At 47.5% G+C, this 27418-nt stretch overlaps 8 protein-coding genes and 2 non-coding genes across 10 annotated transcripts; 7 read left to right on the forward strand and 3 right to left on the reverse strand.

The window, feature by feature from the left end:
- The first annotated feature begins 272 nt into the window (after nucleotides 1-272).
- Nucleotides 273-2054, forward strand: LOC9644095 (pentatricopeptide repeat-containing protein At4g02750). The gene has a single exon (XM_002991693.2). It carries the CDS (start codon nucleotides 273-275, stop codon nucleotides 2052-2054), a length of 1782 nt encoding a protein of 593 aa, XP_002991739.2.
- A 43-nt stretch (nucleotides 2055-2097) lies between these two features.
- On the reverse strand, nucleotides 2098-2169 carry TRNAC-GCA. Its single transcript has one exon. It is a non-coding gene; the product is annotated as a tRNA-Cys (tRNA).
- A 300-nt stretch (nucleotides 2170-2469) lies between these two features.
- On the forward strand, nucleotides 2470-3822 carry LOC9633410 (glycerophosphodiester phosphodiesterase GDPD6). Its single transcript, XM_002991694.2, has 3 exons — nucleotides 2470-3031; nucleotides 3086-3195; nucleotides 3266-3822. Exons 1-3 carry the CDS (start codon nucleotides 2587-2589, stop codon nucleotides 3803-3805), a joined length of 1095 nt encoding a protein of 364 aa, XP_002991740.1. The 5' UTR covers nucleotides 2470-2586; the 3' UTR covers nucleotides 3806-3822.
- Nucleotides 3800-5290, reverse strand: LOC9633411 (protein GPR107). Its single transcript, XM_002991732.2, has one exon. It carries the CDS (start codon nucleotides 5224-5226, stop codon nucleotides 3883-3885), a length of 1344 nt encoding a protein of 447 aa, XP_002991778.1. The 5' UTR covers nucleotides 5227-5290; the 3' UTR covers nucleotides 3800-3882.
- A 2379-nt stretch (nucleotides 5291-7669) lies between these two features.
- Nucleotides 7670-9506, reverse strand: LOC9644097 (serine/threonine-protein kinase STY13). Its single transcript, XM_002991734.2, has 6 exons — nucleotides 9050-9506; nucleotides 8849-8981; nucleotides 8606-8798; nucleotides 8419-8543; nucleotides 8189-8347; nucleotides 7670-8089 (listed from the first exon to the last, which is right to left on the reverse strand). The coding sequence occupies exons 1-6, from the start codon at nucleotides 9271-9273 to the stop codon at nucleotides 7697-7699; spliced, it is 1227 nt and encodes a 408-aa protein (XP_002991780.1). The 5' UTR covers nucleotides 9274-9506; the 3' UTR covers nucleotides 7670-7696.
- A 589-nt stretch (nucleotides 9507-10095) lies between these two features.
- Nucleotides 10096-11911, forward strand: LOC9644098. The gene is made up of 3 exons (XM_002991695.2): nucleotides 10096-10188; nucleotides 10244-10637; nucleotides 10700-11911. The coding sequence occupies exons 1-3, from the start codon at nucleotides 10142-10144 to the stop codon at nucleotides 11843-11845; spliced, it is 1587 nt and encodes a 528-aa protein (XP_002991741.2). The 5' UTR covers nucleotides 10096-10141; the 3' UTR covers nucleotides 11846-11911.
- Nucleotides 11912-11920: 9 nt separating this feature from the next.
- Nucleotides 11921-14803, forward strand: LOC112342913 (pentatricopeptide repeat-containing protein At2g13600-like). Its single transcript, XM_024665531.1, has one exon. It carries the CDS (start codon nucleotides 11949-11951, stop codon nucleotides 14742-14744), a length of 2796 nt encoding a protein of 931 aa, XP_024521299.1. The 5' UTR covers nucleotides 11921-11948; the 3' UTR covers nucleotides 14745-14803.
- A 1584-nt stretch (nucleotides 14804-16387) lies between these two features.
- Nucleotides 16388-16460, forward strand: TRNAE-CUC. Its single transcript has one exon. It is a non-coding gene; the product is annotated as a tRNA-Glu (tRNA).
- A 941-nt stretch (nucleotides 16461-17401) lies between these two features.
- On the forward strand, nucleotides 17402-17936 carry LOC112342914 (acetylornithine aminotransferase, mitochondrial-like). The gene is made up of 2 exons (XM_024665533.1): nucleotides 17402-17491; nucleotides 17598-17936. The coding sequence occupies exons 1-2, from the start codon at nucleotides 17402-17404 to the stop codon at nucleotides 17934-17936; spliced, it is 429 nt and encodes a 142-aa protein (XP_024521301.1).
- A 4539-nt stretch (nucleotides 17937-22475) lies between these two features.
- LOC9633413 (acetylornithine aminotransferase, mitochondrial) lies at nucleotides 22476-24325 on the forward strand. Its single transcript, XM_002991697.2, has 3 exons — nucleotides 22476-22980; nucleotides 23042-23509; nucleotides 23558-24325. The coding sequence occupies exons 1-3, from the start codon at nucleotides 22528-22530 to the stop codon at nucleotides 24080-24082; spliced, it is 1446 nt and encodes a 481-aa protein (XP_002991743.1). The 5' UTR covers nucleotides 22476-22527; the 3' UTR covers nucleotides 24083-24325.
- Nucleotides 24326-27418: the final 3093 nt, after the last annotated feature.

Here is a 27418-nt window from a genome sequence, read left to right on the forward strand (position 1 = left end):
ACATATGATTGAGGTATGTAGATTTTCATTATAATTTTCATAAGAGGAACAATGTTCACAATATCAATATCTCTTTCAATTTTGGTTTCTATTCCTTTTTTCATGTCCACAAAAGTTCAATAGAACAATGCAGCATGCATGCTATAATCACAAAGCCATGAACATTGGGAGATTATAAAATATAATTTCAGCACCTCTGATTTGATTTGGAATGCAAAGGAAGATTTATAATCCATCTGACTGTCCACGTGGACGACATCCAGGGGCCCCGCATGAACAGGGCGATCGAGACGCTTTCTCGTCTCTGCCGCGAGGCCAGGGATTTGGCTCACGCCAGGAGGATCCACGAGCGGATCCTGGAGACCAGCTACTGGCCGAATCGATACCTCTCCAACATGATCGTTTACATGTATGGCAAATGTGGGAGCTTGGGCGATGCCGAGGCCGTCTACGCCGCGAATCCAGACCCCAATGTCTTCTCCTCCAACATCCTCTTGCAGGCATTCTCCGAGGCAGCGCAATTCGAGGCCTGCGCGGCCTTCTTCTTCCGCGGGATGCCACACAGGGACATTGTCTCGTGGAATTCGATCCTCCAGGCCTTCGCCCAGCAGGAGCTCATGGACGATTCGCGGAAGATTTTCGAGAGAATGCCGTACTGGAGCATCTTCTCCTTCACTACTATCGTCTCGGGATTCGCCCAGGTGGGATCCCTCGACCACGCGATGCGAGCGTTCCATTCCATCCCCGAGAAGAGCGCCGTGTCGTGGAACGCTGTGATAAATGGCTATTCAAAGGTCGGCCAGCAACACACTGCCCGAGCTTTGTTCGATCACTCCCCGGGTAGAAACGATCTGACGTGGACTTTTTTGATAGCCGGATATGCCCAGAATGGGCATATGGAGCAGGCAGAAGTGATGTTTGCTTTGATGCCTTCGATAAATCTAATCTCTTGCAATATAATTCTTGTTGGTTTTGGTAGTAATGGCTTGTTAGCACAAGCTCTAGATCTCTTTTCTGGAATGCCTTCTATAGATTCTTATTCTTGGGGTTCTTTAATCTCAGCATATGCCCGGAATGGGTATCTAGATGATGCAATAAACATGCTAGAGAGATTTTACACCGAAGATCCCAGTGCTTGGAACACACTTATAGGCGCGTACTCACAAAAGGAAGACTTAGTCTCGGCATCATTTGTCTTTAGGAATACTCCCCACAGAAATCTGTGCTCGTGGAATGCTATTGTACAAGCTTATGCCTCAAATGGGCATTTTGACACCGCTAACCATCTCTTTGAAAGAATGCCTGGAAGAAGCGCCGTGACTTACACCGACCTGTTACTACGTTTTGGCACGAATGGAAAGCTCGTCGAATCGAAGCGGTTGTTTGATGAGATGCCTCATCGAACTCCAGTCTCGTGGAATTGCATGCTCATGGCTTACGCTCAGAATGAATGCCTGGACAGGGCCAAGCAAACCTTCGACAAGGCAGCCCAGCACGACGTGGTTACCTGGTCGTCCATGGTGCAAACTTACGCTTACCACGGTAGGCTAGACGAGGCAGCCAATCTATTCGAGGTAGCCCCCGAGACCAACACGGTAACTTGGTCGACCATGGTGGCGGCCTTTTCCTACAGTGGCTCCCAAGCAAAGAGAGGATTGGAGCTTTACCACAGAATGGAGCTCCAGGGGCTGGTTCCCGACGAGGTAACTCTGATGGCCGTGCTCGTCGCTTGTAGCAACTCGGGCACGATGAAACGAGTCGGGGATTACGTGATAAGCTTTGGCGAGCGCGGGATTTATCCCGGAGTGGAGCAATTCTGCTGCATTGCGGACGGTTTCGCGAAGATGGGATTGCTGGACAAGGCCGAGGATCTCATCGACGCGATGCCGTTTGAGCCATTCCCTGGTGCGTACACGAGCTTGATTAGCTCGTGCAAGATGCATGGGGAGCACGAGAGAGGAGCCCGCGCAATGGAAAAGTTGGCGAGCTTGGAAGCTTGTTCCTCATCGGGGCCGTACGTTTTGCTAGCGGACATCTTCAGAAGCAAAGAGTAACATTTGGAGGAAAAATACAAACCAAAATGGTGGCAAGTTAAAAAGGAGGCAACCGGGATCGAACCGGTGACCTATCGGACTGCAGCCGATTGCTCTACCACTGAGCTATACCTCCACATTAAATTTTTCTCTCGTAAATTGGACCCATATTTCGATATCCAACGTTCTTCTGTACTTTACTCAACGGAAAGATGGTGACAAGGTTTGTCAGAATTTTAAAATTATTAAATTTGAAATAAGATTCTATGTAAAGTTATATAACCGTTTGAAAGGGAAAAAAAAAACTTTTTGCATATAAAAAAAAGACTTTATTCTATTTTAAAATACATTCTTGAAGAATTTATAATTTTAACTCTTGCAATTTTTCTTCCCACAGTTCAAGAGTTCAAGGGTTGAGAGCTGCAATCAGAAAAGATGTTTCAATCTCGTCCAGGGCTTTCTAACAATTCTGATGATCTAGAATTGGAGCTGGGCCAAATATGGCCAATATCATGGATATAATTCTTCCAATTCTAGATCCATAATTCTTCTAATGGCTGCTTCGGTCTTGTTTCTCTCCACGACGCTGCTTCTGCTGTTAGCAAACTCCTTCCACATCCTTGAGGGCCGACTGATCAAGCCACCAGCGAAGCCGCGATTCAAGTCCAACGGCCCCTATAACGTCGCTCACCGCGGAGCCAATGGTGAGTTCCCCGAGTCCTCGATCGCCGCTTTCAAGCGGGCCATCGAAAACGGGGCCGATTTCATCGAGACCGACATTGGATCGACCAGGGATGGAGTGCTGATCTGCATGCACGACACCACCTTGGACGCTGTCACGGATGTCGCCCAGCATCCGGAGTTTGCACACAAGAAAGCTATGTACGTGGACGAGGGTGTTAATGTTACTGGGTTCTTCGCGGTGGATTTTACTCTTCAGGAGATCAAGACGTTGCGGCTTCGTCAGCGGTATGATTTCAGAGATCAATCGTACAATGGTAACTTTGCAATGTTTCTATGATCCAAATTTCATGACCAATCTTTTGTTAAAGGTCTGTTTGAAATTCCAACTTTCGAGGAGTATATCGCTGTAGCTCTGGAAGCTGATCGTGTCGTTGGAATAGATCCCGAGATTAAGAGCCCGGTTTTCATCAACAAGCACGTAAGCTTTCCTTCCTAGATTGTTTAAACTATAGAATTAGAAATCACTGACTGATCGATCAAACAATAAGGTGAAATGGCCGGGTGGAGACCTATTCGAGGACAGGTTTGTGAAAACTCTACTCAAGTATGGCTACAACGATCCATACAACTCGCAGAAATGGTTGAAGCAGCCAGTGTTCATCCAAACCTTTGCGCCAACCTCGATTCTCCACATTGCCAACAAAACCAAATCGCCAAAGATTTTCGCTCTTGGACCTGCGGACGCTCTCGCCCAAGACACAAAGCTGCTATACTCCCACTACTACACCGACGAGTTTCTGGATTTCATCGCCAACTACGTGACCGCTCTCTCCACCAAGAAGTTTTTGATCGTGCCAATGGATTCGAGCCACAAGAACTTACCCGCGACCGATTTTGTGGAGAGAGCTCACGTAAGGGATTTGCTCGTCCAGACTGCCACTTTCAGCAACGAGGCACAGTTCATGGCCAGGGATTTCGCGGCGGACCCCGAGCAAGAATTCGATTACTTCATAAGAAAAGTCCATGCTGATATCATACTCACTGATCACCCGGCAACTCTATCGCACTACTTGAAACAAAAGTATTAAAAGAGTTTCTTTGAAAATCCTGGAAAAAAAAGAAACATCTATACATCCCGGCACTGGCTCACTGCTCAAAAGATTTTTTAGAGCTCGAAATCGTCGTCCTTGAGCGCCTCTTGAAGGGCTTCTTCCTCGTCTTCCTCCTCCTCGAGAGAGATGTAAGGATTGCGCTCCGCGGGTCTAAACTTGTACCCCGTGAAGATGTAGAAGGCGAGCGTGGCAGCCTCTCTCGCGCACGCTGCCATCCATCGGTACTTGAAATCACTCGCAGCCGTGAGCGCAAACACCACGATCCGAGTGAAGTAGATGTAGCTCACGACGATGATGTAGAACTGCCTGAAGAGCGTGAGCTTGACGAGCGTCCTGGCGGCTTTGCCGTCGCTCCTCGACGCCTGCCGGAGGTGCTTGATCGACCAGACAATCGGGAAGAGCACGGCGCAGCAGCACACGATGTCCACCAGCAGGAGGAGCTGCTTCCAGGTGATCCAGTCCCTGGTCGACGGCCCCGTCTCGTCGATCACGATGGCGGCGATGTTGGCCAGCACCTGGAGCGGTATGACGATCATCAGCACCTTCTTCTCGTTCTCCTGGAGGAAAGGCTTGAGGATCGACCACCCCGTCCCGATGAGGATGATTACCGTGAACACCATCACCCCCCGCAGGAAGCTAAAGAGGTAGAAGACCACGTCCCAGCCGTGCGGGGTTCCAGTCTTCTTGGTAAACTCTAGATCCACTGCCTGGGCGAGGAGATTCACGGCCTTGAGCACCACCAGGACGAGCATGAGGACGTGAACCTTGTGGACGTTGGGCTTTTGCTTGTAGCAGACATATCCCCAGAGCCCGACTACCACCATGTATCCCAGCGCGAAGATCGAGTAGAGAGCCGGGAGCTCGGTCTGTCCAAACGGCAGGAAGTTCTTCCTCCCATTCGCGTCGACGTTGTACATGGAAGTTCTCACCTTCATGGAGACCCGGATATGGGGCTGGCAATTCGCGAAGAACAGTCCATACTCGTTGGTGTCGGCCACGTCGAAGACGTTGGTGTAGTTGCTCTTGACTTGGTTGAGCAAGAACAAGACCCTCACTTGGTTCTGGCTGTTCTTGAGGACGCAGAAATCGCTGGCGTGACGCTCCGCATCGAGGAGCACCTGGACAAGATCCGCTTCCGTGGTGAGGAAGAAGCCCATCTGTGCCAGATCCGGCGGCGAAGTCTCCTTGCTGGATGTGGAATGCAGCAACAGATCCGACGCCGAAATCTCTACCCTACCTCGGCCGCCGAAGCCAAACCTCTCGAACACGATCAGTGGCCGCGAGTCTGCCTTGATCCACACATTGCGGATCTCCGCCCTGCATCCCACGGCGAGCAGCAGCAGCAGCAGCAGCAGCGGGATGCTAAGACCTGCTCCGGGGAAACGCATTCTCGCCATTCCCGCGCCTGGTCGTCGATCGAACAGAGCGCCCAGGAACCCTAGCTCCTGTTTCTCAAGAACCCTAAAAACAGGGCATCAAATAGAAAAAGTGATTGAGAATGGAAAGATAAGAATCATCTCGTTTTGCTACCAAAGTTTTAACTCAGAGCTTTGATCGAAGAACTCAAGCCTCTTCTTTTCAAGAGCTGGCGAAGCATCTCCAAGAACTCCAAAACCTCTCTCCTTGTCACTTTTTCCGTTGAGAAATAGTGAACTGTGGCCTCTACCACCTCTCCAAACTTATCCCTGGAATCACCATCCCACGCCTTGGATTTCTCCACTAGACTTTCAGCCAGTTCCTTATCTAGACAATGAACTCTCGTTTTGAAATTTCTTAACACAAGCCTCACAAGTTTTTCGTCGCCCAGCCAAAACGCCCCATATTTTGACAGCATTTCCGAGAAGAGCTGCGTCACCTTTTCATCCTCTTTCAATTCAAACAACCCGGCTGCTCTTTTCGTGATTTCGACTATCTCTATGCTGGCCTTATTTCTCAAATCTTCATGGAACTTGTCATCCCTTGTCAAGAGCAGAACACACAGACCATCCGCATATTCTAAGGGTCGTGTTTCATGCCATAGCTCTTTCAGGGTGACATCTTTGAAGATCTCCTTGTTCGCAAAGATCAGTGCAGCATCGTGACACCCTTGGCACTCGAGCTCCACACCAAATCTCGCTAGCTTTTTCAAGTAATCTCTCCTCTTCATAACTTTAGAGCTCTTCTCTCAAAACTCTTGGAGGTGAGGACGAGTTTTCTCGACTCCCCACTCCTTCACCACCATAGCCAAACACTCCGGCCTTGTATTCTGTGGCGTGGCAGCCTTCAAAGCATGCCATGTCTCCTCTTCAAGCCCCCACTCAACGTAACAACGCAGCAAGCTGATCACTGTCCTGTTGCTCATCAGCTTCTTTGCAAACACCACAGCCTCGTTTTGGAAGCCATTGGCTCGTAGATGGTCTGCAAAGCGGAAAATCATTTTATCCCATTCATAGTTATTTGCGACCATCGCTTCCAACAAAAGCTCAATCAAGTTTTTGTAGCATTCATATTTCTGTATCATGGCAACCATTGTTTCCAGGGCTTCCGTTCTCCTTTTGCCATAAACAACACCCCACACTTCGCCATGATCAGGAAGGCTTCTTCGCGAAAGTCATAAGCTCCAGCAGAGGATGATCCTTATAAGAAGATTTCTCACGGGGAAGCTTTTCTACGATGAAGTGCATTAAGTCCTTCCTCGTTTGCTTTCGGCTCCGATTTGAGCTTTTCCTCGACGCTACAACATCTATCTTGCACAGCATGTCTACTCTCTGATCCTTTGGCCACACCATCAAAGAAGCGGTATAGTAGGTGGTGACGCACCAGCCTCCATCATAGTATGTTTCATCTGGCTTATCGCATAATCTTCTGCACGTCTTATAACGCTCTCCAACTCAACTATCAAGTCGAAATCTTCGATTTCTTGATCGCCAATGATCAGTCTATCTAGGACGGACAAAGGGTCAGTAACTCGCCCGAGCCTGCAGAGATGGACCAAAAAGTCCGTGCAACTCAACACAAGTGCTGCCACAACTCGATCGTGTCCCTTGAGTCCGGCGAAACTTAGGCTTGTACCCCAGTATTTGTGTCCCAGTGGGATCAAAAGATATGGCTCCTTCTTTTCAATGGCTGTTCATTCTTTGAGAAGCTTTTGGACAGTCCCAATGGCAGACACATAGTGCGGAAGCTTCAAATAATCCATCTGAAAAACCTTTTGGTTGCTCGACCTCACCAGATTAAACAGGAGACTGCCCACTCGTCATCTCCGCCAACCTGTAGAAGAACGCGGTCTGGAAATAGCCCGTGCTCGAGCTAGAAGCACCTGAGAGAAATCGAAAGCTAGCATCTTCTTTCCACGGCGAACTTCCAGCTTGCCACCTTCATAGCCCTCTTCCGTGGGGAGCTGCAAGATCATCGTCCCAAACATGCCATCCGCCTTTTCAGTATCCCTGTGAAACTGCAAGTGGCCACCTTTCTCATGCAGCAGCAGCTTGTACAGTCTCACATCCGGCATCAAGTAATTGGTGTTGATTCCCAGGTTGGGCACCACTTTTTGAGAAAAAGTCTGGGATTTTGTGGGCAGCTCACCTTCATGCATGGTGTTTCCATGGGGTGCTTGCTGCGACATTGGCCTGGAGCTTGAGGAAACCATCCCTGGAGAGAGGGAGGGCGAGATCTCTATGGCGTCGATCTTGCCTCCAGTGGCAAACTTTGCTCGGGGCAAACTTTGAGAAGCTCTCATTTCCATTTTCTGACCTCAGTCCTCTCCCTTTTCTTTTAATTCTTCCATTCCATGGATCGAGAAGAGCCTGTGTTTGCCTTGATATATACAAATGCCTTGCTCGCTCCGAGGCACAGCGAGGCTGAGTTAAAAGAGATCTATAGAACTTTTTAGTGCAAGCTTCCGGGAGCTCCTGACAAAAAACACTGGCCAAAGCACTGGAAGAGCCGGCTGTGCTTGGTGGACAGGCTCCCATTTCCAGCCACCGAGGAGGATGATCCAGCAGCGGACATGGGCGTCTCCATCCTGGAAGTGGAATTGGAGCCTCCGGGGCTGGGGCTGGGACTGGGCGACAGATCCTTCCCTCCAAAGTTCTTGGAGACGATGATCTGCTTGGGAGGAGCCCTTTGTGGACCTGGTAGCGAGAAGAGGAATGCCGTCAGCATCCTCACCACCTGAGCAAAATTAGGCCTCACACTCGGATCTTCAGCCCAGCACGACTGTAGGATGAACACTAGCTCCTCGGGTACCTTCTCGGACTCGGGATGGCTCGGCCTGACGTTCTAGGAAACCGCAAAAAAGCATTTTTTATGAGACGTTGACAAGCGAGCAGACTCTAGAAAAGAGAGAAAGGAAAGTGAAGAGAAAAGTATTGTAAGTACCTTGAAAGCCGCCGCATACGCGGCTTGAAGATTGGACATGCCTTCGAAAGGCATCCGGTTGGTCAGCAGCTCCCACAACACGATTGCAAAGCTGTAGACGTCCACCTTTTGATTATAATGCTTCTTTTCGCCGTTTCTTAGCGTCACCGTGCTGTAGAGCTGCGAGGGAGTAAAAGAGAAGGTTTTGTTTTAGTACAAAATGGAAGATTATGGATAAGAGCATATCTGACCTCTGGAGCCATCCAGCGATACGTCCCTGTCTCTGCAGTCATCATTTCTGTGACACTTTCTTCCCGGGCCAGTCCAAAGTCCGCAAGTTTTACGGACTTTTGATCCGCCGTAAGGAGCAAGTTATCTGGGAGTGGAGGAGAAGGGTCAGTCATTCTTCGAGCCAGCACGCAGTGACAGAAACTTTACCCGGTTTTAAATCCCTGTGAATGATTCCATTCGCATGTAGACAGTCCATTACTTGGGCGATCTCCAGTGCAAACGTGATAGCTTGTTCCAGCTCCATCCGGTGTGGTCGCAAATTCACGAGATACTTCCGAAGAGAATTCCCACTGAGTAGCTCGGTTACCAAAACCATGGGCTCCTCACAGGCACCGATAAACTGTGAAAGATGGGAATCAAAACACAAGCTTCCAAAACCGGAGTTAATACCTTGACAAGATTTTTGTGCTGTACTTTCGAAAGCATGGACACTTCTCTCACGAATCTCGACCTCGCTTTAGCAACGTCCTCTGGCGTATCACCCACCTGGATGATTTTCACTGCAACACTGAGATCTCGGTACCTGGAGAAGGGAGAAGAAAATTTCACAAATTGGTGTGTGTCACAACTCCTCCAAAAATTTCTACTCACTTTCCTTCGTACACCTTCCCGTGAGCACCCTCTCCGAGCTTGGAGCCAACCAGCAGCATCCTGGGATCGATGATCCATCTCTCATCCACATCTAGCTTGCAGGGAGCTCCTCCATCAAGCCTGTCCACTGAGATAGAGAGGTAGCTCTCGTCAATCTCTGGAAGCACACGGGATCCCTTTGCCAGCTCCTTCCGCGAGAAATACCTGTCATCCTCCGAAGCCATCACGCAGCGCGCGGGCACCTGTGCAAGTGCTCACTCTCGCTCCAAGTCCATAATCTACCACTGCTCGCTCGCTCGCCTCCTAGAGCCGCATTCTCCCGGCGATTGAAGGCGGCCGGCCCTTCCAAGTAAAGCCGCGCATGAATCTAAACATCCCGAGCTAGCTGCGCTAATCCTCCTCCCACTCGACGCCTTGCACCCGCTGCTGCGTGGCTCCTCCTCGCCAAGAACCCTAGCTCTCAGCATCGCCAGATACTTGGGTAACGAAACGTGGCTGCATCGCGGCCGTCCACGTGGACAGATGAGACCAAGTCCACTTTGGCAGGAGTGTGTAATTCGAATGATTTGATGTTTTTGGTGCACGTTGGTGATTCGAACTTGGCGCTCGAAAAGAAGAGAAAGAAGGCGAGAGAAAATTAGAACCATGTAAAAGAACGCAGCAAATAAGATCCCAATGGACCCACTGGGCATATAATTTTTTCTTTGCAAGGTACCATACCATACGAAATATATTCTAATCGCCCATCCTTCCATGGTTTATGTGTGCCCTAATTCCGGGATTGTTTTTTGTGATGTTCTAGAAAAAGGAGCCATTGAATTGTTGTTGGCGGGCCAATTTGTGGGTGACATTGGCCTTGTTCGCACGTCCAAAATGCGTATGATACGTTTGAAACAGAGAAAGGGCTTCCTTTTAGAAAACGAGGGTGTCTGCCATAGAGAAGCAAATAGATGCTTTAAACATTGTCAATGCTTTAATCGGTCAATTCATAAGCCCTAGAATGCCACATGCAACGTTAACATTAAAGGAGGCATCATTTTAGAATATTCTCCGTTCCCTAAGCTTTGGGTTTTGGGTTTTTCGGTGCCCTAGATGGGGTACTTGCTGAGGGCGCTGTCCAGAGCGGGCGGCGCGACGAGGTAAGCGTCTCCTCCACCGTGATTTTGGGATCGACCCATTACATTTCTTCCACAGATCTCAGTGCCGCAGCTTCTTGGTCTCGTCGCATCACAATGAGTCCAAGATCATGGTGCTTCTCCTCCCGGCCAGCGCCAGGGGCATCTCCTCCAGCGCCGCCACCGCTCTCGCCAGCTCCAAGTCGGGTACATTCTCCGAGGGGAAGTTCTCCGCCGAGGCCGCGTCCTCGGAGGAGGAGGAGGATTTGGATCCGGATTCCACCCGGCTCCACAGGACCGAGGTCGTGCCTTACAACTTGCTGTGCAACACGCTCATCGCGAATCCTTACCGGTCGCCCAAGGCTGTGGTGGCGGAGTGGCAGGAACAGACCAAGACCAAGTTCACGAGAGAGATGCTCTTCAAGCTCTTCCGGAAGCTCTGGGGCCGCCAACGCCATGACCAAGTCTACAAGGTACGCAAAAACTTTGGCTTGAAGAACTGCACGTAAAAATCGATTTTTTCTTCTTCTCCCAGATAATGCGCTGGGTGCTCGTTGACAAGCCCCTCCCCGTCTCGTCCAAGATCTACGAGCTCTCCATGAAAGCGGCACAGAAAGCCAACAAGCTCCAAGTCGTGAAGAGGATCTTCGACGACATGCCAGCCGAGGCCAAGACTCCCGCGGTCTACACGCGGATCATGTCCGCCTACTGCAACAAGAACCGAGCAAACAAAGCGGAATTCATCCTCGAGTCCTTCACTCCCACCACCGCCCAAGCTCATAACCAGCTCATGCTCATGTACATCCGGATGGAGGAGGACGAAAAGGCTGTGGACGCTTACAACCGGATGAGAAAGGCCGGGATCAAGCCCAGCGACCTCACCTTCTGGACGCTCGCAAAATACAGTCGCAGGCTGGGGATCGAGATCGACAAGAAGGAGGCCGAGACGATCCTGGACGACACTTTGAGCAGTCTCGACACGAAAAAGGATGGACTCAACGCCGCCACCAATGCCATGCTCGCCTACGCTTACATGGGCGATTTCAGTGGCGTGAAGAAGGCCTGGGCCTTGATCGAGAGCCACGACCACATCCCAACGTACGCCTTCGCAGCCGGAGTGGAAGCTTTCGGACAGGTCGGGAAGATGGAGACGGTCTATCACTTTACGGAGCGTGTCGAGTCGTGGAAGAAGCCGGATCTCATGACTTTCTATCCATCGCTGGTCCGAGCCTACGTGACGAACGGGAGGATGGATCGAGCAGTGGGGCTTGTCAATCATCTCAAGAACAAGGAGGGCGAGCGGAAGGTCTCGTTTGGCTGCTACGACGAGCTGATTGCCGGGCACATTGCGCTCAAGGAGCGCGATCTGGCCATGGAAAAGACCAAGGAAGCGCTCCAGGTGTGCTGCCCCAGGACGAGGCCGAGCTACTTGACGCTCAAGAAGATGCTGCCGGTTTACAAGAAGGCCAAGGACGTGGAGGCGGCGGAGGCCTTGTTCGCGAGGTACAAAGGGTGGCGAGACGCGCGGGTGTTCAATCAGCTGCTCGAGGTTTACATCGCGGCAGAGAGGCCGGCGCCATTGCAGTTTGAGTTCAGGATGATGAAATCAAAGGTGGCGGACAACGAAGAGACCACCGCGCTTTTGGCTAAGTCCCGAGAATTTGCCAAGGCGAAGGCTTGATCTTCCTACTAGCCACCTTTCTCCCCTTGCAGTGTTTCCTTTTTATAAAGAAGGTCCGTTAGGGTTCTTCGTGTCGTATCTAGAATGTAGGGCTTTTGAAGGTATGCTTAGCATTCCCGACACGATCGCCTCGCTCAAAGCTTGCGGCGGCGCCAGCGACCTCCAGTCCGCCAGGAAGATCCACGCCACTGCGGCGCACCAAGGCAATGCTCTCAACGTTTTCGTGGCCAACACCATCGTTTCCACTTACGCCAGGTGTGGCGGCATTGAAGACGCCCGCCGTTTCTTCTTCCAGGGAATGCTGGCCGCCGGAGCTCTGGACAGTGTCTCGTGGAATTCGCTCATCGCGGGGTATGCGCACGCTGGGAAGGGGGAGGTCGGGCTCCAGGTATTCTCGGCAATGCAAGATCTCGGATTCGTTCCAAATCCCCGGACTCTCGTGGCCGTGCTCAAGTGCTGTGCGAACTGCGCGGACAAGGAGAAAGATCACGAGAGAGACTCTAGAAGGTCGAGCTCGAAGAAACATGGAGAATCCACCATGGTCGATTGTTTGGAGATTGCCAGAAGCGTGGAAGCTGTGGCGGTGAAGCTGGGATTTGAGTCGGATATCTACGTCGCGAACACGCTCATCGATACTTTCGTCAAGTCCGGGAGCTTGGACGATGCTCGGCGGGTGTTTGAGAGGATGAAACACCGCAGCGTCGTCTCCTGGACGAGCTTGATGATGGGATACGCACAGATTGGACGAGGAGAGGTCGCGCTGGAGCTCCTTCTTCGGATGGATTCCAGTGGGTGCAAGCCAAACGCGAGAACGTACGTCGCCACCTTGAAAGCTTGCACCAACATGGCCACCAGGGAAGAACCAAAGATGAAAAGTTTGGAGATGGGGATGGCTCTTCACTCCCGGCTGGCGAGATCTGGCTATGACGCAGAGATTTTCGTGGCGAGCACGCTGGTGGATTTCTACGCAAAGTGTGGGAGCATCCAAGACGCGGAGCGGGCGTTTTGGAGAGCGCAGTGCCGCGACCTGGTGCTGTGGAACGCGATGGTGATGGCTTGCGCGCTGTGTGGACGAGGAGACCTTGCCTTGGAGTTCTTCCGGAGCATGCAAGAGGTAGAAAAATTCACTCCAAACGCGAGAAGTTTTGTCTCCGCCTTGACGGCTTGTTGTGACTGTGCAGCCAAGGAAGCTGGTCAGCGTCTCGCTTCCTCGAGCTCGATGAAGGGTGGACGGCTTTTCAAGCTCAAGTCTCTGGAGAGAGGCATGGCTCTTCACTCGGAGCTTGCAAATGGTGGCTACGAGATGGATGTTTTCGTGGCCAACACTCTGGTCGACTTCTACGCCAAGTGTGGAAGCATGGACGACGCGCAGCGGGTCTTCAACCGGCTAGAGAAGAGGTGGAGCGTCGTGTCATGGACAGCTCTCATCCTTGGCTACGCTCAGAATGGAGATGGCGAGATTGCGCTCGAGCTTTTCCAGTTCTTTACGAGATTGGATCAGTGCCAGCCAAATTCAAGAACCGTGGTGGCTGCTCTAAAGGCCTGTGCGGAGCTCTCGGCGAAAGAACAGGGCCAGGTGATTCAAGGCAAGGTTATCAAGCTAGAGTCCATGGAGAAGGGATTTTCTCTCCACGCCGAGGCAGAAAGGATGGGGTGTGACTCGGAGCTTTTCGTGCAGAACAGCCTTGTGGATATGTACTGCAAGTGTGGAAGCATGGAAGACGCTAGCCGGGTGTTTTGGAGGATGAGAAGGCGTGACTTGGTCTCCTGGAACGCTCTCATCCTAGGATTCGCACAGAACAGCAGCAGCGAGCGAGCATTGGAACTCTTCGACCTCATGCAAGTGAAAGATGGCTTGAGACCTGATGGAGCAACTTTCATCGCTGCCTTGAAAGCCTGCGCAAACTTTCCAGCGAAAGATAAAGCTCTTGGCCTGGAGAGGGGCGTGGCAATCCACACTCAGATCTCAGAGCTTGGCTGCGAGTGCCAGATTTTGGTGGCAAACACGCTGGTGGACATGTATGCCAAATGCGGGAGCTTTTCCAGCGCGAGGAGAGTTTTCGAGAAGATGGAGAACCGTGACTTGGTTTCGTGGAACGCGATGATATCGGGCTATGCTCAGGCCGGAGAGGCGGAGCTGGCGCTCGAGCTCTTTCGGCGGATGCTGGAGAACGGGTCTTTCGTTCCGGATGGAGTGACTTTCATGGCGGCTTTGAAAGCTTGCGGGATCCTGGGAGCTCTCAAGACAGGGAAAGAGATCCACGCGGAGATCCGTGGTGGTGATCCCTTGGAGGAGCACAAGCAGCAGCTCGCGTCCTGTTTGATCGATTTCTACGGAAAGTGTGGAAGCATGGTGGATGCAATGGAGGTTTTCCAAGCTATGGAGACGAGGAACTCGGTGGCGTGGAACACAGTCATGGCAGGATTTGCAAAGCAAGGCAATACTGCTCGAGTACTGGAACTCTTCGAGAAGATGGTGGAAGAAAGAATCCGGCCCAGCGGCGTAACTTTCCTGTTGATCCTCACGGCTTTCAGCCATGCCGGCCTCGTAGACAAGGCGAGGGAGTTCTTCGAGCTCATGAAAAAGTTTGGAATCTCGCCGGGCCTGGATCACTACACTTGCATGGTGGATCTCTTGGGACGAGCAAACCGCCTGGATGATGCCTTGGAAACCATAGAAAGCATGCCTGTGGAGGCCGACAAGACGATTTGGCTCGCGCTCTTGGCTGCCTGCCAGAAGTGGAGGAATGTGAGAATTGGAAGGGTGGCGTTTGAGGCCGTGATGAGATTGGATGGCCGGGAGGGAGCAGCCTATGTGTTCTTGGCCAACACTTACGCAGCTTCCAGCTTTCCAGACGATGGAAGAAGAAAGAACACGCTGCTGGAGAACAGATCTTGAGGGAACACCGTCATACAAAGTTTGATCTTTTGGAATAGCAAGATAACCTCTTTTATTTCTTTGAGATTGTGAACTTTAGATATAGATCTTCTCCACTGCTCGCCCGCATTCATGGCGAGTGATGCGATGAAGGATCTCGCTCTCGTCGCGCGATCCTCGCCACGATGCCTTCCATTCTTTTGCCCTCCAGGCCTGGAATGTGAAGAAGCCACATATATATACACCAATGCTTAATATTTTTATTTTTAAACATGAGGTTTGAACGACGGCAACATGGTACCCCTCCCTGAGTAAAAGTCAACTAGTAAATACTTCATGTCTATAGTTATTGATAAATGTTCCCAATTCTTCTTATACTCCACAACAAGAATTTTTACTGGCTGAAGTAGAACAAGAACGCTTTAATATAAAAAATCCTTGCTGATCATCCAACTCAAGGGTAAATTCTTTACTACCTTTTTCGTAATGCATGCATTAAACTACCACACACCCATTTTCCGGCTCTCTGTAAATTAATGCTGAGACATTGTCTAGTGTGTTATCCACATGACGAGATATTGCTGATGAATGCTTAATAATAAGCAAAAGAGAAAAAACATTTATTACAAATATTATTTATTGATTGTATTTTATTTCCGTAAGTTCATATCTAAAGTTTTCCCCCAGCTTATAGTTTATTAAATTTTTGAGCTTTGTGTGAAAATTTGAAGTTTGAAACTATCATATAAAGTGTAAGAAATACCGAAAAAATTTGATACTCATACGATGCACTTCGTGAAAATATCATTCACTTCTTCACCCCATTTAGGCCGGCCGTACTTCCGGTAACACGATCCTAGATCAAGATCGAAAACTACCTGTGAACGGCTCCATAGTGCTTTAAATGAAATTCCATCCATCAACTTGGCAAATAAAGCTTTTTTGCAAAACTTCCGGCTCCAATCAGTGAAAAACCAGGTGCACTCTTCTCAGTGAGGAGGTTGATCACCACTTCTCGCGTATCTCCGGGGCTTCCGGTGGTAGACAAGGATTTTCACTGCGTTGGTGTTCTGTCCAGGAAGGATAGAACCAAAGGCTCTAGAGGGGTATGTATCACGATAGATTTGGCAAGGTTCTCTTCTATTCCTTCCAGTTCAAGATGCCTATTCGGGAAGTGATGAGCTCGCCTGCCATCACCTTATCTGCTGACAAAACTGTATCCGGTCAGTCTAGTTTCTTAGTAGAAAAAGAAAAGAAAGAGGAGTTAAATCTAACACCGATAGCACAGATGCTGCCATGTTCATGCTCAAGAGCAAGATCCATCGGATTCCTATCGTTAACAACTCGGACCAAGTCAGTGGTAATGTGTTTTCCCGTCTCGATCTCGCTGAGCTCGTCAATTTTCCAGGCATTGTCACGAGAACTGATATCTTCACAGCAATGGAGGGAGGATCTTAGCGATGGAACTCCACAACTTACAAACCCACGACATTGTGGCGACATTGACGATCAAAAGAACTTTGTCTCCGTATTTACTCATGGAAACCTTCTTGCCGTGCTTGTCCTGTGAATCGATCAAAAAAGAAGAAACAAAAATGCAATGAGTTGGATGGTCTAACAACGATATCCCTGTGAATATGCTTTTCCAATGAAAGTATAGCTAATCCGTTGTAGTCTAGTTGGTCAGGATACTCGGCTCTCACCCGAGAGACCTGGGTTCAAGTCCCGGCAACGGAAGATTCTAGAACTGGAATCTGAAGCAGGAAATCAAAACTTTTTATTTATCCTCTTTGTTTTCTCGCTTCCATTCCAATTTCTCATTTGATCCATCCAGGGCGTGTTCTTCGAAAATGTACAAGGAGCTCAACGAGCTCCACGTAAAATACGTGGACGAAGGTCCGTTTGATCTTGTGTGTCTTTGCTCCAAGCTATAGCTGCGAATGCAGTCGCGATTCACCAGGGCTAGAGATTCTGGCATTCCCGTGCAACCAATTCGCCGGGCAAGAGACACTCCAAGAGACGGTCTCGACTCGATTTGGGCCACACTTCCCACTCCTTGAAAGGGTACAAGAGGAATTTGATAGAAATCTCTCACTTCCATGGTGATGTTTGATCCACAGGTGGATGTAAATGGCCCAAGCACCGCAGTTCCTCAAGGAATTTCACGTTTGATCAATCGAACCGGTGGAATTTCTGGGAGATACGCTCCCCACATACCACAATACAAATTGGAGGTTAGCTTTCATTCTCGCTATTTTAGTGAAGATATCAAGAGCCTGCTCCCATTTCAGGAAGAAAAGAAAAAGATTGCAGGAAGAGCCCTAAAAGTTTTTGTACTTTTTTACTAGGGTGGCAGTGTGGTTTATAGGGTTCTTCAATTCTTGGGGGCATCAGGGAGGCGCCAGGTATGGCATGCGGTCAGGGGCGCCTCAATTGCTGCTACATCGACTCTTTCTACCAGCAGCAGCAGCAGCAGCATCGGGGTGTGGCATTTTTCGCGGGCGGGATTTGGAGCTCGCTGTAAGCTAGCCCCTAGATTGCCCAAGAAAGTGCTGGCGGTGGATGTGCACCAAAATGACGGAGCAGCAGCAGCAGCGAGCGCCGCTCGAGTGTAGCCAGGACGTGATCGATGCCTGTTCGTCCACACTTATCATCGAGTTCCTGTGGAGTACTTGGCCATGGCGGCTGGGATCGCTGTGAATTCCCTGGGGCATGGCGATCTGCTGTGGCTGAAAGCCGTCTTGGAGCAGGCTACCACGCTCGCGCATGTCAGCAATGTGTATCACTCCTTGCCTCAGGTATGAAATCTTTTTGTCGATGTGTTTGCATGGAAGGTCCAAGAAAAGTTCTTCTAACTGTTCATGGTGGTTCCAGGTGAGACTCGCAGAGGGATTGGTCCAATCCTGCTTTGCAGATCGCGTCTTCTTCTCCAACTCTGGCCCCGAGGCCAACGAGGCCGCAATCAAGTTTGCGAGAAAGTACCAGAGGGTGAAAGCCAAAGAGAAGAGCGACAAGCAGGCATTTCCTCCTCATCTGGTGGAAGATCCCATCCCCACGGACTTCGAGGCCTTCTCCAATAGCTTCCACGGGAGAACTCTGGACAAGTACTGGGCTCCGTTCGAACTTCGTTCGCCCGGGGTCAAGTTTGTGGAGTTCGGTAACTTGGAAGCCGCCAAGAAGGTCGTCCAGCAGCAAAGAAGTGTTTGTATCTAGCCGGTCCAGGTCGACGGTGGTGTCTATCCAGCCATTGGCCGTTAAAATAAGTCTAGGTAAGTAAATAATTTAGGACTTGTGGACAATGGAGAAGAACGTACGACATTTAAATTTTGTAACCATTGCAGAAAGTTCTTGGGACTTTTGAACTCACTTCTACAATAGGATGATATTATGGAGAAGGCTATAGAAAAAGGTGGAAGTGTTGGATGGCAATCCATATATGTCAAATGTGGGCGGCATTGAAGGATTCTCACGGGGTTACTCACAGGGTTTATGACAAGCTTCCCACTACCATTAAAAGTCAAAAGTCAAATGTTTGGAATATGGTAATTGGCTATGGCTGTGTCATAGTATCACAAGTACACTTGTCAACATGTATGCAAAATGCCAAAGCCTTGCACATGCTTTATATGAATGCTGCTTGTGGGGATGTTCTTGCCTAATGCTTGTGGTAGCACATAAAACATGCATTCTAGAAATAAAGATGAAACAAGAAGAAGACATTGACTATCTTCCTAAACTTAGACTTTTGTAAAATTATTGCAAACAATAGCAATTGTGAAGCTTAGAAGTCTACATAGTAATAGTTATAGTTAAATTATATAATAATTGATAAATTATTCTTCAATGAGATCATAAGCATAAGGACAGGAGTATATCCTTTACATGATATTATTGGTGCATTTTCAAATCCTGCTCTTTCAACTGTTTTTTCATTAGATATTTATTTCTTATTATTATTATCAATTTAAATTTTGAGTGCAGGTCGCTAGGTAGAATATGATCCAAATACTCCAACCATGCATTCCCCTCTAGATAGCATGGAGTTATTAGTATCAATCCAACTGTAGGAGGCAAAACAAGTTTTCTCCCAAATAACACACAAAATGGCAAAATTGGAAATATAACAACCACCAATTTCAATTCAAATACTGTGGATTTATATATTTTACAAGCATTCTTTTGAATGTCTGATTGAGCCATTCCATCAATCCATCTGTCTTAGGATGATAAGTTGATGTACAGAATTGCTTAATATTGAGCCCCCAACATTAACACTTTAAGGACTTCAGAAGTTGGGCCACAACCTTGATTCAAAAGGATATGCTTAAGATAACTATGTCATTATAATACCATTTGCACAAGGAATTGTGCAATGGAATTTGTTATTGTATTTAATAGTGCACACACCTCAACCCACTGAGCAAGGTAATTAAATACAATGATAACATACTAATATCCCATAGTAGACTTTGAAAATGGCCCATCAAGTCATATACAACCAATTCAAATGGTTGTAAAACTTGAATTGGTTCTAACAACCCCCTAGTTGGCATTGTGGATATGTTAAAATGTTAACAACAAGTCTTGATATACTTCGAAACATCTTGGTGTAATTGAGGCCAATACAACTAATGCTAAACATTTTTTAATATTTTGTGATATCCCAAATGCCCAAACATGGGATTAATATGGAAAAATTGTAACCACTGGTTGATATAAATCTTTAGTGCAACAAAGTGATATTTAGCACCATCACTAACATATACCAGCATATCCTTGACAATATTAAACTTCTTGGCATATATACAAAAAAGTTTTAATCATCACATGGCTCATTGCCATCCAACACATTTTGCAACCAATAGATCCAAGGCTCCTCCTTCTAAGCAATCACTACTTGCTTATGGCTAGGCAACATATTCTCTTGAAGTGGAGAAGGCAAACCCTCCATTAGTGCCACCACCAATAGTGTATGAGATAAAACATCCACATCAACCATATTATACCCAAAGCGATGCACCATTGTGAATCTATAGTTTTGAAGTGTTAATGCCCATCTTATTAACCAACCTTACAGATTCTTACACTTAAAAATTGATGTTATAACTGTATAATCAATTTTAAGCAATGTATCAAATCCATAAAGATATGCTTGGAACTTTGAAAATGCCCATACAATGGCCAAACATTTCTTATTTATTGCAAAATAGTTCTTTTCCATATTAGTGAGAGAACGGCTAGCATAAACAATAGAATACTATTATTTGGAGCTATCACAAAAATCTTGCATTATATCAGCACTAAGATCTATGTCAAAAGCATCTGTACAAAGGATAAACCCATAAGAGAAATCAAGATACCTCAAAACTAGTGTTGAAATCAAAAACTTCTTAAGCTCCTCAAAAGCCTTCTAGCATTTTCAAGACTATACAAACTTTATATCCTGTTAAAGAAAATTATGCAAAGGAAAAGCAATTTGGGAAAACCTTGGCACAAAACAAACTATCCTAAGAACCGATGTGCTAAGTAGGAAGGTATGGGGGTCATGGCATAACTTTGGGCATGAACTTAAGTGAAACCAACTCAACAACATTTTGAAGGGTTAAAAATTCATCTATAACCTGTGTGTTTTCGAGATCTAACCACACTTTATCTTGGGAGATCACGAAGCCCAAGTATTTCAACGAGTCTTGCCCAAATTTGCACTTTGGATGCTTAAGCTTGCCCAAATTTGCACTTTGGATGCTTAATGTTTCTCAAGTTTTTGAATATTTTTTCCACATGACACAATTAATCTTCTTACATGCTATCAATATGGATCAATTAGTTATCAAAATAAGCATGTGCAAATTCTTCAAACCCCTCAACCATCTCATCCATCTCATCTATAATATGTTGAAATGTGGCAGGAGCTCCTATTAACCCAAATGGTATTATTGTGAACTTATATAAACCTTTCAACATTTTAAATGCCTTTGCAACATCAATTGGATCCATAGGTATTTGCTAATACCCAAAGTTAAATCCAAGATAGTGAAATATCAATTGTTCCAAAGCACATTCATTAAATCATCAACCCATAACAAAAGATAGGAATTAACAACTATAACATTATTCAGAGGATGGTAGTTAATTGTAAAATACTTGATATCATCTGGTTTTGGATTAAAGTGTGGCTCTGCAACCTATTGTAGCGTATGTGATCATGGGATGAGATTTGAATATACTGTCATCATAGATTCGTAGAATCTTGGGGAATAAATAGGGATAAAATAGCCACTAAAGGCTCTTTCATTAAGCAATTGCCCATTTTTTAATTGGCTTAAGGGGAGAGAGATAAAGTGTGCTATATGTGGTATTGGAGTAAATGGCATGGATTTAATTCCCATTGATTAATGGTTACTTAAAAATATAATGTACCTTTGAGCAAGGTATATTCCTACCTTTAAATTTGAAATTATACATATTGAGCATCCATGCGTACGTCCTTCCTCTTGTGTAGAGTATCCACAGATGAAGGTATCTATCATAAGGCTGCAGTACGGGTGAATAATTAATTGCCTCACATGGAATAATTGATTTACACAATGGAAAGATTACTCTATAATTAATTGCCTCACATGGAATAATTGATTTACACAATGGAAAGATTACTCCACAGACGAAGGTATCTGTTATAGGACTACAGTACGGGTGGATAACTAATGGAAAGATTACTCCACAGACAAAGGTATCTATCATAGGATTACAGTACGGGTGGATAATTAATTGTTTTACATGGAATAACTAATCTACACAATAGAAAGATTGATAGATTTAATGTGAAAATGGAAGTGTTGGTTCCCTTAGAAATAGAGGTTGTTAGTCAATAGTCACCTATGCATTACACCTATGGGCTTTATGATTTTCAAATGACTCTTAAATATAATATCTTTGTCACACACTTATTCATCATGATTTTTTCCTAAGGGGATTGCCAACAAAAACCCATCTTAAGGGCATGTATATCACTTCTAGTCGATAAATGGGGATAAAATAGTTATTAAAGACTCTTTTATCAAATAATTACCCCTTTTCCAATTAGTTTAAGGGGAGAATAAATATAGCATCTCTATCACACACTTATTTATCATGACTTTTTCCTGAGGGATCGCTAACAAAAACCGATCTTAATAGGGCATGTATCTCACTTTTGGTCTATAAATACCATACAAAGAGGATGTGTATATGAAATCTCATATAACTGCAAAGTGCATACCACTAAATGACTTATGGAAGAAATCACCAAGCCAACCAAAACCATCATGGGTGTACTATCAATCTTGCCAGAGAAGACAAAGATAAACCTTTCGTCATCCATCAACTCTATCCCACACATTGAGAAAAAAAGTGGAGGAGAGCTCATGTGCTTTGGAGAATGCAAAGCTGTCAAAGTTATGCACTTTTGAGGGGGGATGTAGTGACTGAAAGTGCATGAGTGCTCACACACTTTTGAGAAGACCAAAATCGAGCTCCAATCTCAGAAAGCTCCAAGTAAAATACATGGACGAAGTTCGGTTTGCACTTGGGTGTCTTTGCTCCAAGCTATAGCTGCGAATGCAGTCGTGATTCGCCAGGGCTAGAGATTCTGGCATTCTCGTGCAACCAATTCGCCGGGCAGGAGACACTCCAAGAGAGGAAGAAAAGAAAAAGATTGCGGGAAGAACCCTAAAAGTTTTTGTACTTTTTTACTAGGGGCAAATGGCAGTGGCAGTGTGGTTTATAGGGTTCTTCAATTCTTGGGGGCATCAGGGAGGCGCCAGCTATGGCATGCGGTCAGGGGCGCCTCAATGGCTGCTACATCGACTCTTTCTACCAGCAGCAGCAGCAGCAGCATCGGGGAGTGGCATTGTCGCGGGCGGGATTTGGAGCTCGCTGTAAGCTCGCCCCTAGATTGCCCAAGAAAGTGCTGGCGGTGGATGTGCGCCAAAATGCGGCCACGCAGCAGCAGCAGCAGCGAGTGCCGCTCGAGTGTAGCCAGGACGTGATCGATGCCGAGGCGAGGCTGTTCGTCCACACTTATGATCGAGTTCCAGTGGCGTTTGTGAGGGGGCATGGATGCAAGCTCTACGACATCGATGGGAAGGAGTACTTGGACATGGCGGCTGGGATCGCTGTGAATTCCCTGGGGCATGGCGATCCGCTGTGGGTGAAAGCCGTCTTGGAGCAGGCTACCACGCTCGCGCATGTCAGCAATGTTTATCACTCCTTGCCTCAGGTATGAAATCTCTTCTCGATGTGTTTGCATGGAAAACTTCTTCTGTTCATGGTGGTTCCAGGTGAGACTCGCAGAGAGATTGGTCCAATCCTGCTTTGCAGATCGCGTCTTCTTCTCAAACTCTGGCACCGAGGCCAACGAGGCCGCAATCAAGTTTGCGAGAAAGTACCAGAGGGTGAAAGCCAAAGAGAAGAGTGACAAGCAGGCATCTCCTCCTCTGGTGGAAGGGCCCATCGCCACAGACTTCGTGGCCTTCTCCAATAGCTTCCACGGGAGAACTCTGGGAGCCCTGGCGCTGACGAGCAAGGACAAGTACCGGGCTCCGTTCGAGCCAATCATGCCCGGGGTCAAGTTTGTGGAGTTCGGCAACTTGGAAGCCGCCAAGAAGATCGTCCAGCAGCAGAGAACCGCGGCGGTGTTTGTAGAGCCGGTCCAGGGCGAAGGCGGTGTCTATCCAGCGATTGGCCATTTCCTCGAAGGCCTTCGAGCGCTGTGCTCCAGCACTGGAACTCTCCTAGTCTTTGACGAGGTACTCTCTCTTTTTGTTTCTTTCGTCAACTCCTCCAAAAACTTCCAGGTCCAGTGCGGTCTCGGCAGAACTGGAAAGCTATGGGCTCACGAAGCATACGGCATAGAGCCGGATATCATGACTCTGGCCAAGCCGCTTGCTGGGGGGTTGCCGATTGGAGCTGTCCTCGTGACTCAAGCAGTAGCGGACGCCATCGTTCCAGGCGATCACGGCAGCACTTTCGCCGGGAGTCCTCTGGTTTGCAGCGCGGCTCTGGCAGTTCTCGATCGTCTCCAAGAGCCCGGCTTTCTAGACAGCATCGCAGGCAAAGGCAACCATCTGCGAGAGCTCCTGACGCGAAGACTGGCACCGTTCGCGCACGTAAAAGAAGTCCGTGGTGCCGGGCTGCTGGTTGGGATTCAGCTGGACGTATCGGCGGCGCCGCTGGTGACGGCGGCTCGCAGCAAAGGGCTGATCGTTCTGACGGCGGGGGCCGGGGACGTGGTGAGGCTAGCGCCGCCGCTGGTCATCTCGGAGGCGGAGCTGGAGCACTGCGTGGAAATCCTCGTGAGCTGCATTTCTTCTCTGGATTGATGAAGAGCCTTCGGAGAAAAACACAACTCGGCCACGGCTCTAGTTGGCCGCCCAAAATCCTTGACGAAGCGATCCGATACACGACACTCTTAGTCAAGAAGGGTTTAAGTTCCTCGTCTGGACTCCAACGATCCTTGATTTTGTTCTAATTCCTGCTTCTGGAATGTGGTACCGCGATAAAGTAGACGGTCTCTCGCTTCTCCACACACACACATCTTATCTATGCCCTACGCTCTTTGCAAATGGCTCCTCGTCTCCTCACACTTTTGATCTTGATGGTGGTGACTCTGGGAGTGATCGAAGTGAGTGGTCTCGATCCTTTTTTGCCGTGATAGAATGAAACAAACAAGAGAGCGAACCCTAGGCCAACCTCCCAACCCTTAAGGTTTTTTGCCGTGATAGAATGAAACAAACAAGAGAGCAAACCTTAGGCCAACTTGTGTTACAGCCTTAAATCCCACAGGCCATGGAATATTTTCGGAATATTTTTGTGGTTCTTGTTATTTTCCCCTCCCTCATGACCCAGCCAAATGAGCCTCATATGAAGGGAGTCCAAGGCAATACGGCCATGGAGAAAAGATGTGCAAACGGCAACACTAACATCGTGACAAACAGCCACGAAAGAAAGAAAGTAATATAGCTTTCTCACATGACAATACAGTCATAGAAATAAGAGAATGAGAATAGAATAAATGGCTCAAATCATATAGTAATATGTCTATAGAACTCAATTCTCCCCTTCCTCAGGAATGTTATCCAAGTCATAACCAAAACTCGGAAACACTCTCTTCACATCATCCTCAATTTCCCATGTAGCTTCATCCATGGAATAACCATTCCATTGAACTAACAACTCCCTAGTTGTTTTCCAGCGTGGTGAAATCCCTAGTTGTTTTCCGGCGTGTTTTCACCAATCTTTGAGTAAGAATATTGGCCGAACCAGCCTTCTATAAGCTCCTAAGTTTGGACTTCCCGGGAGGTCACCCAACCCAGTACTATTCAAACCCAAGGACGCTTAACCCCAAATATCTCAAGACCCTTAACCGATTGGAAAAAAGGGTGCACTCTTGTTCATGAGCCCTTTCCCTCTATATTTAAACCCCATGGATCTTCTCTCAAGTCATTCCCTTTGATTGCTTATAATCCACCATGCTTCCCTGCAAGTTCACGCCCTCGTGAACGAAAGCTGAGAGCCACAACGCTCCCGAGAGCCCCACTCTCTTGACACCCTACCCCTCGGGTTGAGCCCAACGGGAGCAAACTGGACTAGCCAAATGTCAATCAACATGTGGTGTGATTCCCTTAGCCAATCAACAGAGTCGGACTCGAGGCCCCTCTGATACCAAATGTAAGCTCCTGAGTTTGGACTTCCCGGGAGGTCACCCAGCCCAGTACTATTCAAACCCAAGGATGCTTAACCCTAAATATCCCAAGACCTTTAACCGATTGGAAAAGGGGGTGCACTCTTGTTCATGGGCTCTTTCTGTAAGCAACCAAAGGGAACGATTCGAGAGACAGTCCATGGGGTTCAAATATAGAGGGAAAGGGCTCATGAACAAGAGTGCACCCCCTTTTCCAATCGGTTAAGGGTCTTGGGATATTTGGGGTTAAGCGTCCTTGGGTTTGAATAGTACTGGGTTGGGTGACCTCCTGGGAAGTCTAAACTTAAGAGCTTACACTTTCCCTTTATATTTGAACCCTATGGATTGTCTCTCGAGTCGTTCCCTTTGGTTGCTTACACCTTCTCTACATCAATCTCTGGAACCTAGATGATGGACTGATCCACGATATCACCAGAGTGTAAACACACTTTAAACTTACTCACATGGAACGTTGGATGAATCTTCAAACTAACTGGCAAGTCCAAAGTGTATGCAAGATCCCCTACACGCTATAAAATTGTCCAAGGTCCACAATACCGTGGAGACAACTTAGCACTGCCACCTCCTTTTAGAGACCGTTGTGCATCCGACAGCTTAAGGAAAACCTTGTCACCAACTTTGTACTCTTGATGACGATAATGCTCATCAGCCAATCTTTTGTCTCGTTCTTGAGCTTGCCTCATGTTCAATTTTGCCAACTCAAGCTTGTCTTGCATATCCTCTAGGAAATCACAAACATGAGGAACCTGAACCAAAGCCAAATTCAAACTCACAAGAGACCTAGGCTCATAGCCATACATCACCATAAAAGGAGATGTGCCAATAGCAGATTGATGAGCGCTATTGTGAGCAAACTGAAGTAAAGGCAAGTATTTCTCCCATACTCCCTGTCGAGTCAAGTTTCCCACAAAAAACCGTAGCATATCTTCTAATAGCTGATTCATGCACTCTGTCTGCCCATCAGATTGTGGATGCTCACCACTACTCATGCTCAATTTAGTCTCTAGTTTCTCAAAGACCGTTTGCCAAAACTTGGATGTGAACTTAGGATCCCGATCACTCACAATGTCACCCGGCAAACCATAGAGACTGAATAACCGGTCTACAAACAACTGAGCCAATTCAGAAGCTTTTATCATTGTCTTCACAGGGAAGAAGTGAGCCATCTTCGTAAAACGATCCACAACAACCCAAATAGCATAATTTCCTTGAAAGGTTTTGGGCAAACTAGTGATAAAGTCCATCAAGATGCTATCCCACTTATTCTCGGGTACACGTAAAGGATGATAGAGGCTAGCAAGCTTTTGATGATCAACTTTGACCGCTTGGCAGGTCAAACAACCACGTACGTACTTCTCAACATCTGACTTCATCCCAGGCCAAAAAAAATGCCTCTTCACCAACATATACATTCTCAATACCCCCGGATGCCTAGCACTTGGCACATCATGACACTCAACCAAAATCCATTTGATGAATTTGTCAACACGAGGAACTACTAAACGTCCCTTCTTCACTAGGATTCCATCTCGTATTTTGAATGACGCAAACTTGTCACCCTTCAAATCCGTAAAGGCGTCCCTCAACAAAACCTTCACACGAATATCAGTGATAAAGGAGTCAAAGTTAGCAAACTCCTTAAGCTCATCCAAGAGATCGTTGGATAGCTTCACGAAAGAGATAGAATTTACCATCCTGGATAACGTATCAGCCACCTTATTGTCACCTCCATGCTTGTACCGGATCTTAATAAACATTTCCTATAGGAACTCTTGCCAACGAGCAAGATGGCCTCGAAGATCCTTTTGTCGACTGAAATATTGAAGAGACTGATGGTCTGAATCCACATGGAAGTCTGATCCATATAGATAATGTTGCCATCCTTGATTAGGTCAATTCCACTGTGTGGCATCAAACTTGTGGCTTATGAATGTGAGAGAATGCCTAATGTGAA

Source organism: Selaginella moellendorffii, unplaced genomic scaffold (assembly GCF_000143415.4).
Source record: "Selaginella moellendorffii unplaced genomic scaffold, v1.0 SELMOscaffold_123, whole genome shotgun sequence".
NCBI lineage: Eukaryota > Viridiplantae > Streptophyta > Lycopodiopsida > Selaginellales > Selaginellaceae > Selaginella > Selaginella moellendorffii.

Coding starts and splice junctions, on each gene's coding strand:
- LOC9633411 (XM_002991732.2), bottom strand. CDS start 5,226: ATGGCGAGAATGCGTTTCCCCGGAGCAGGTCTTAGCATCCCGCTGCTG.
- LOC9633413 (XM_002991697.2), top strand. CDS start 22,528: ATGGCATGCGGTCAGGGGCGCCTCAATGGCTGCTACATCGACTCTTTC. Junction 22,981..23,041: donor TTTATCACTCCTTGCCTCAG/GTATGAAATCTC, acceptor TGGTGGTTCCAG/GTGAGACTCGCAGAGAGATT. Junction 23,510..23,557: donor CTCTCCTAGTCTTTGACGAG/GTACTCTCTCTT, acceptor AAAAACTTCCAG/GTCCAGTGCGGTCTCGGCAG.
- LOC112342914 (XM_024665533.1), top strand. CDS start 17,402: ATGGCGGCTGGGATCGCTGTGAATTCCCTGGGGCATGGCGATCTGCTG. Junction 17,492..17,597: donor AGGCTACCACGCTCGCGCAT/GTCAGCAATGTG, acceptor TGGTGGTTCCAG/GTGAGACTCGCAGAGGGATT.
- LOC9644097 (XM_002991734.2), bottom strand. CDS start 9,273: ATGGCTTCGGAGGATGACAGGTATTTCTCGCGGAAGGAGCTGGCAAAG. Junction 8,799..8,848: donor AGCACAAAAATCTTGTCAAG/GTATTAACTCCG, acceptor CATCTTTCACAG/TTTATCGGTGCCTGTGAGGA. Junction 8,090..8,188: donor CGTATGCGGCGGCTTTCAAG/GTACTTACAATA, acceptor GCGGTTTCCTAG/AACGTCAGGCCGAGCCATCC.
- LOC112342913 (XM_024665531.1), top strand. CDS start 11,949: ATGCTTAGCATTCCCGACACGATCGCCTCGCTCAAAGCTTGCGGCGGC.
- LOC9644095 (XM_002991693.2), top strand. CDS start 273: ATGAACAGGGCGATCGAGACGCTTTCTCGTCTCTGCCGCGAGGCCAGG.
- LOC9633410 (XM_002991694.2), top strand. CDS start 2,587: ATGGCTGCTTCGGTCTTGTTTCTCTCCACGACGCTGCTTCTGCTGTTA. Junction 3,032..3,085: donor CAGAGATCAATCGTACAATG/GTAACTTTGCAA, acceptor CTTTTGTTAAAG/GTCTGTTTGAAATTCCAACT. Junction 3,196..3,265: donor CGGTTTTCATCAACAAGCAC/GTAAGCTTTCCT, acceptor TCAAACAATAAG/GTGAAATGGCCGGGTGGAGA.
- LOC9644098 (XM_002991695.2), top strand. CDS start 10,142: ATGGGGTACTTGCTGAGGGCGCTGTCCAGAGCGGGCGGCGCGACGAG. Junction 10,189..10,243: donor AGAGCGGGCGGCGCGACGAG/GTAAGCGTCTCC, acceptor TTTCTTCCACAG/ATCTCAGTGCCGCAGCTTCT. Junction 10,638..10,699: donor GCCATGACCAAGTCTACAAG/GTACGCAAAAAC, acceptor TTCTTCTCCCAG/ATAATGCGCTGGGTGCTCGT.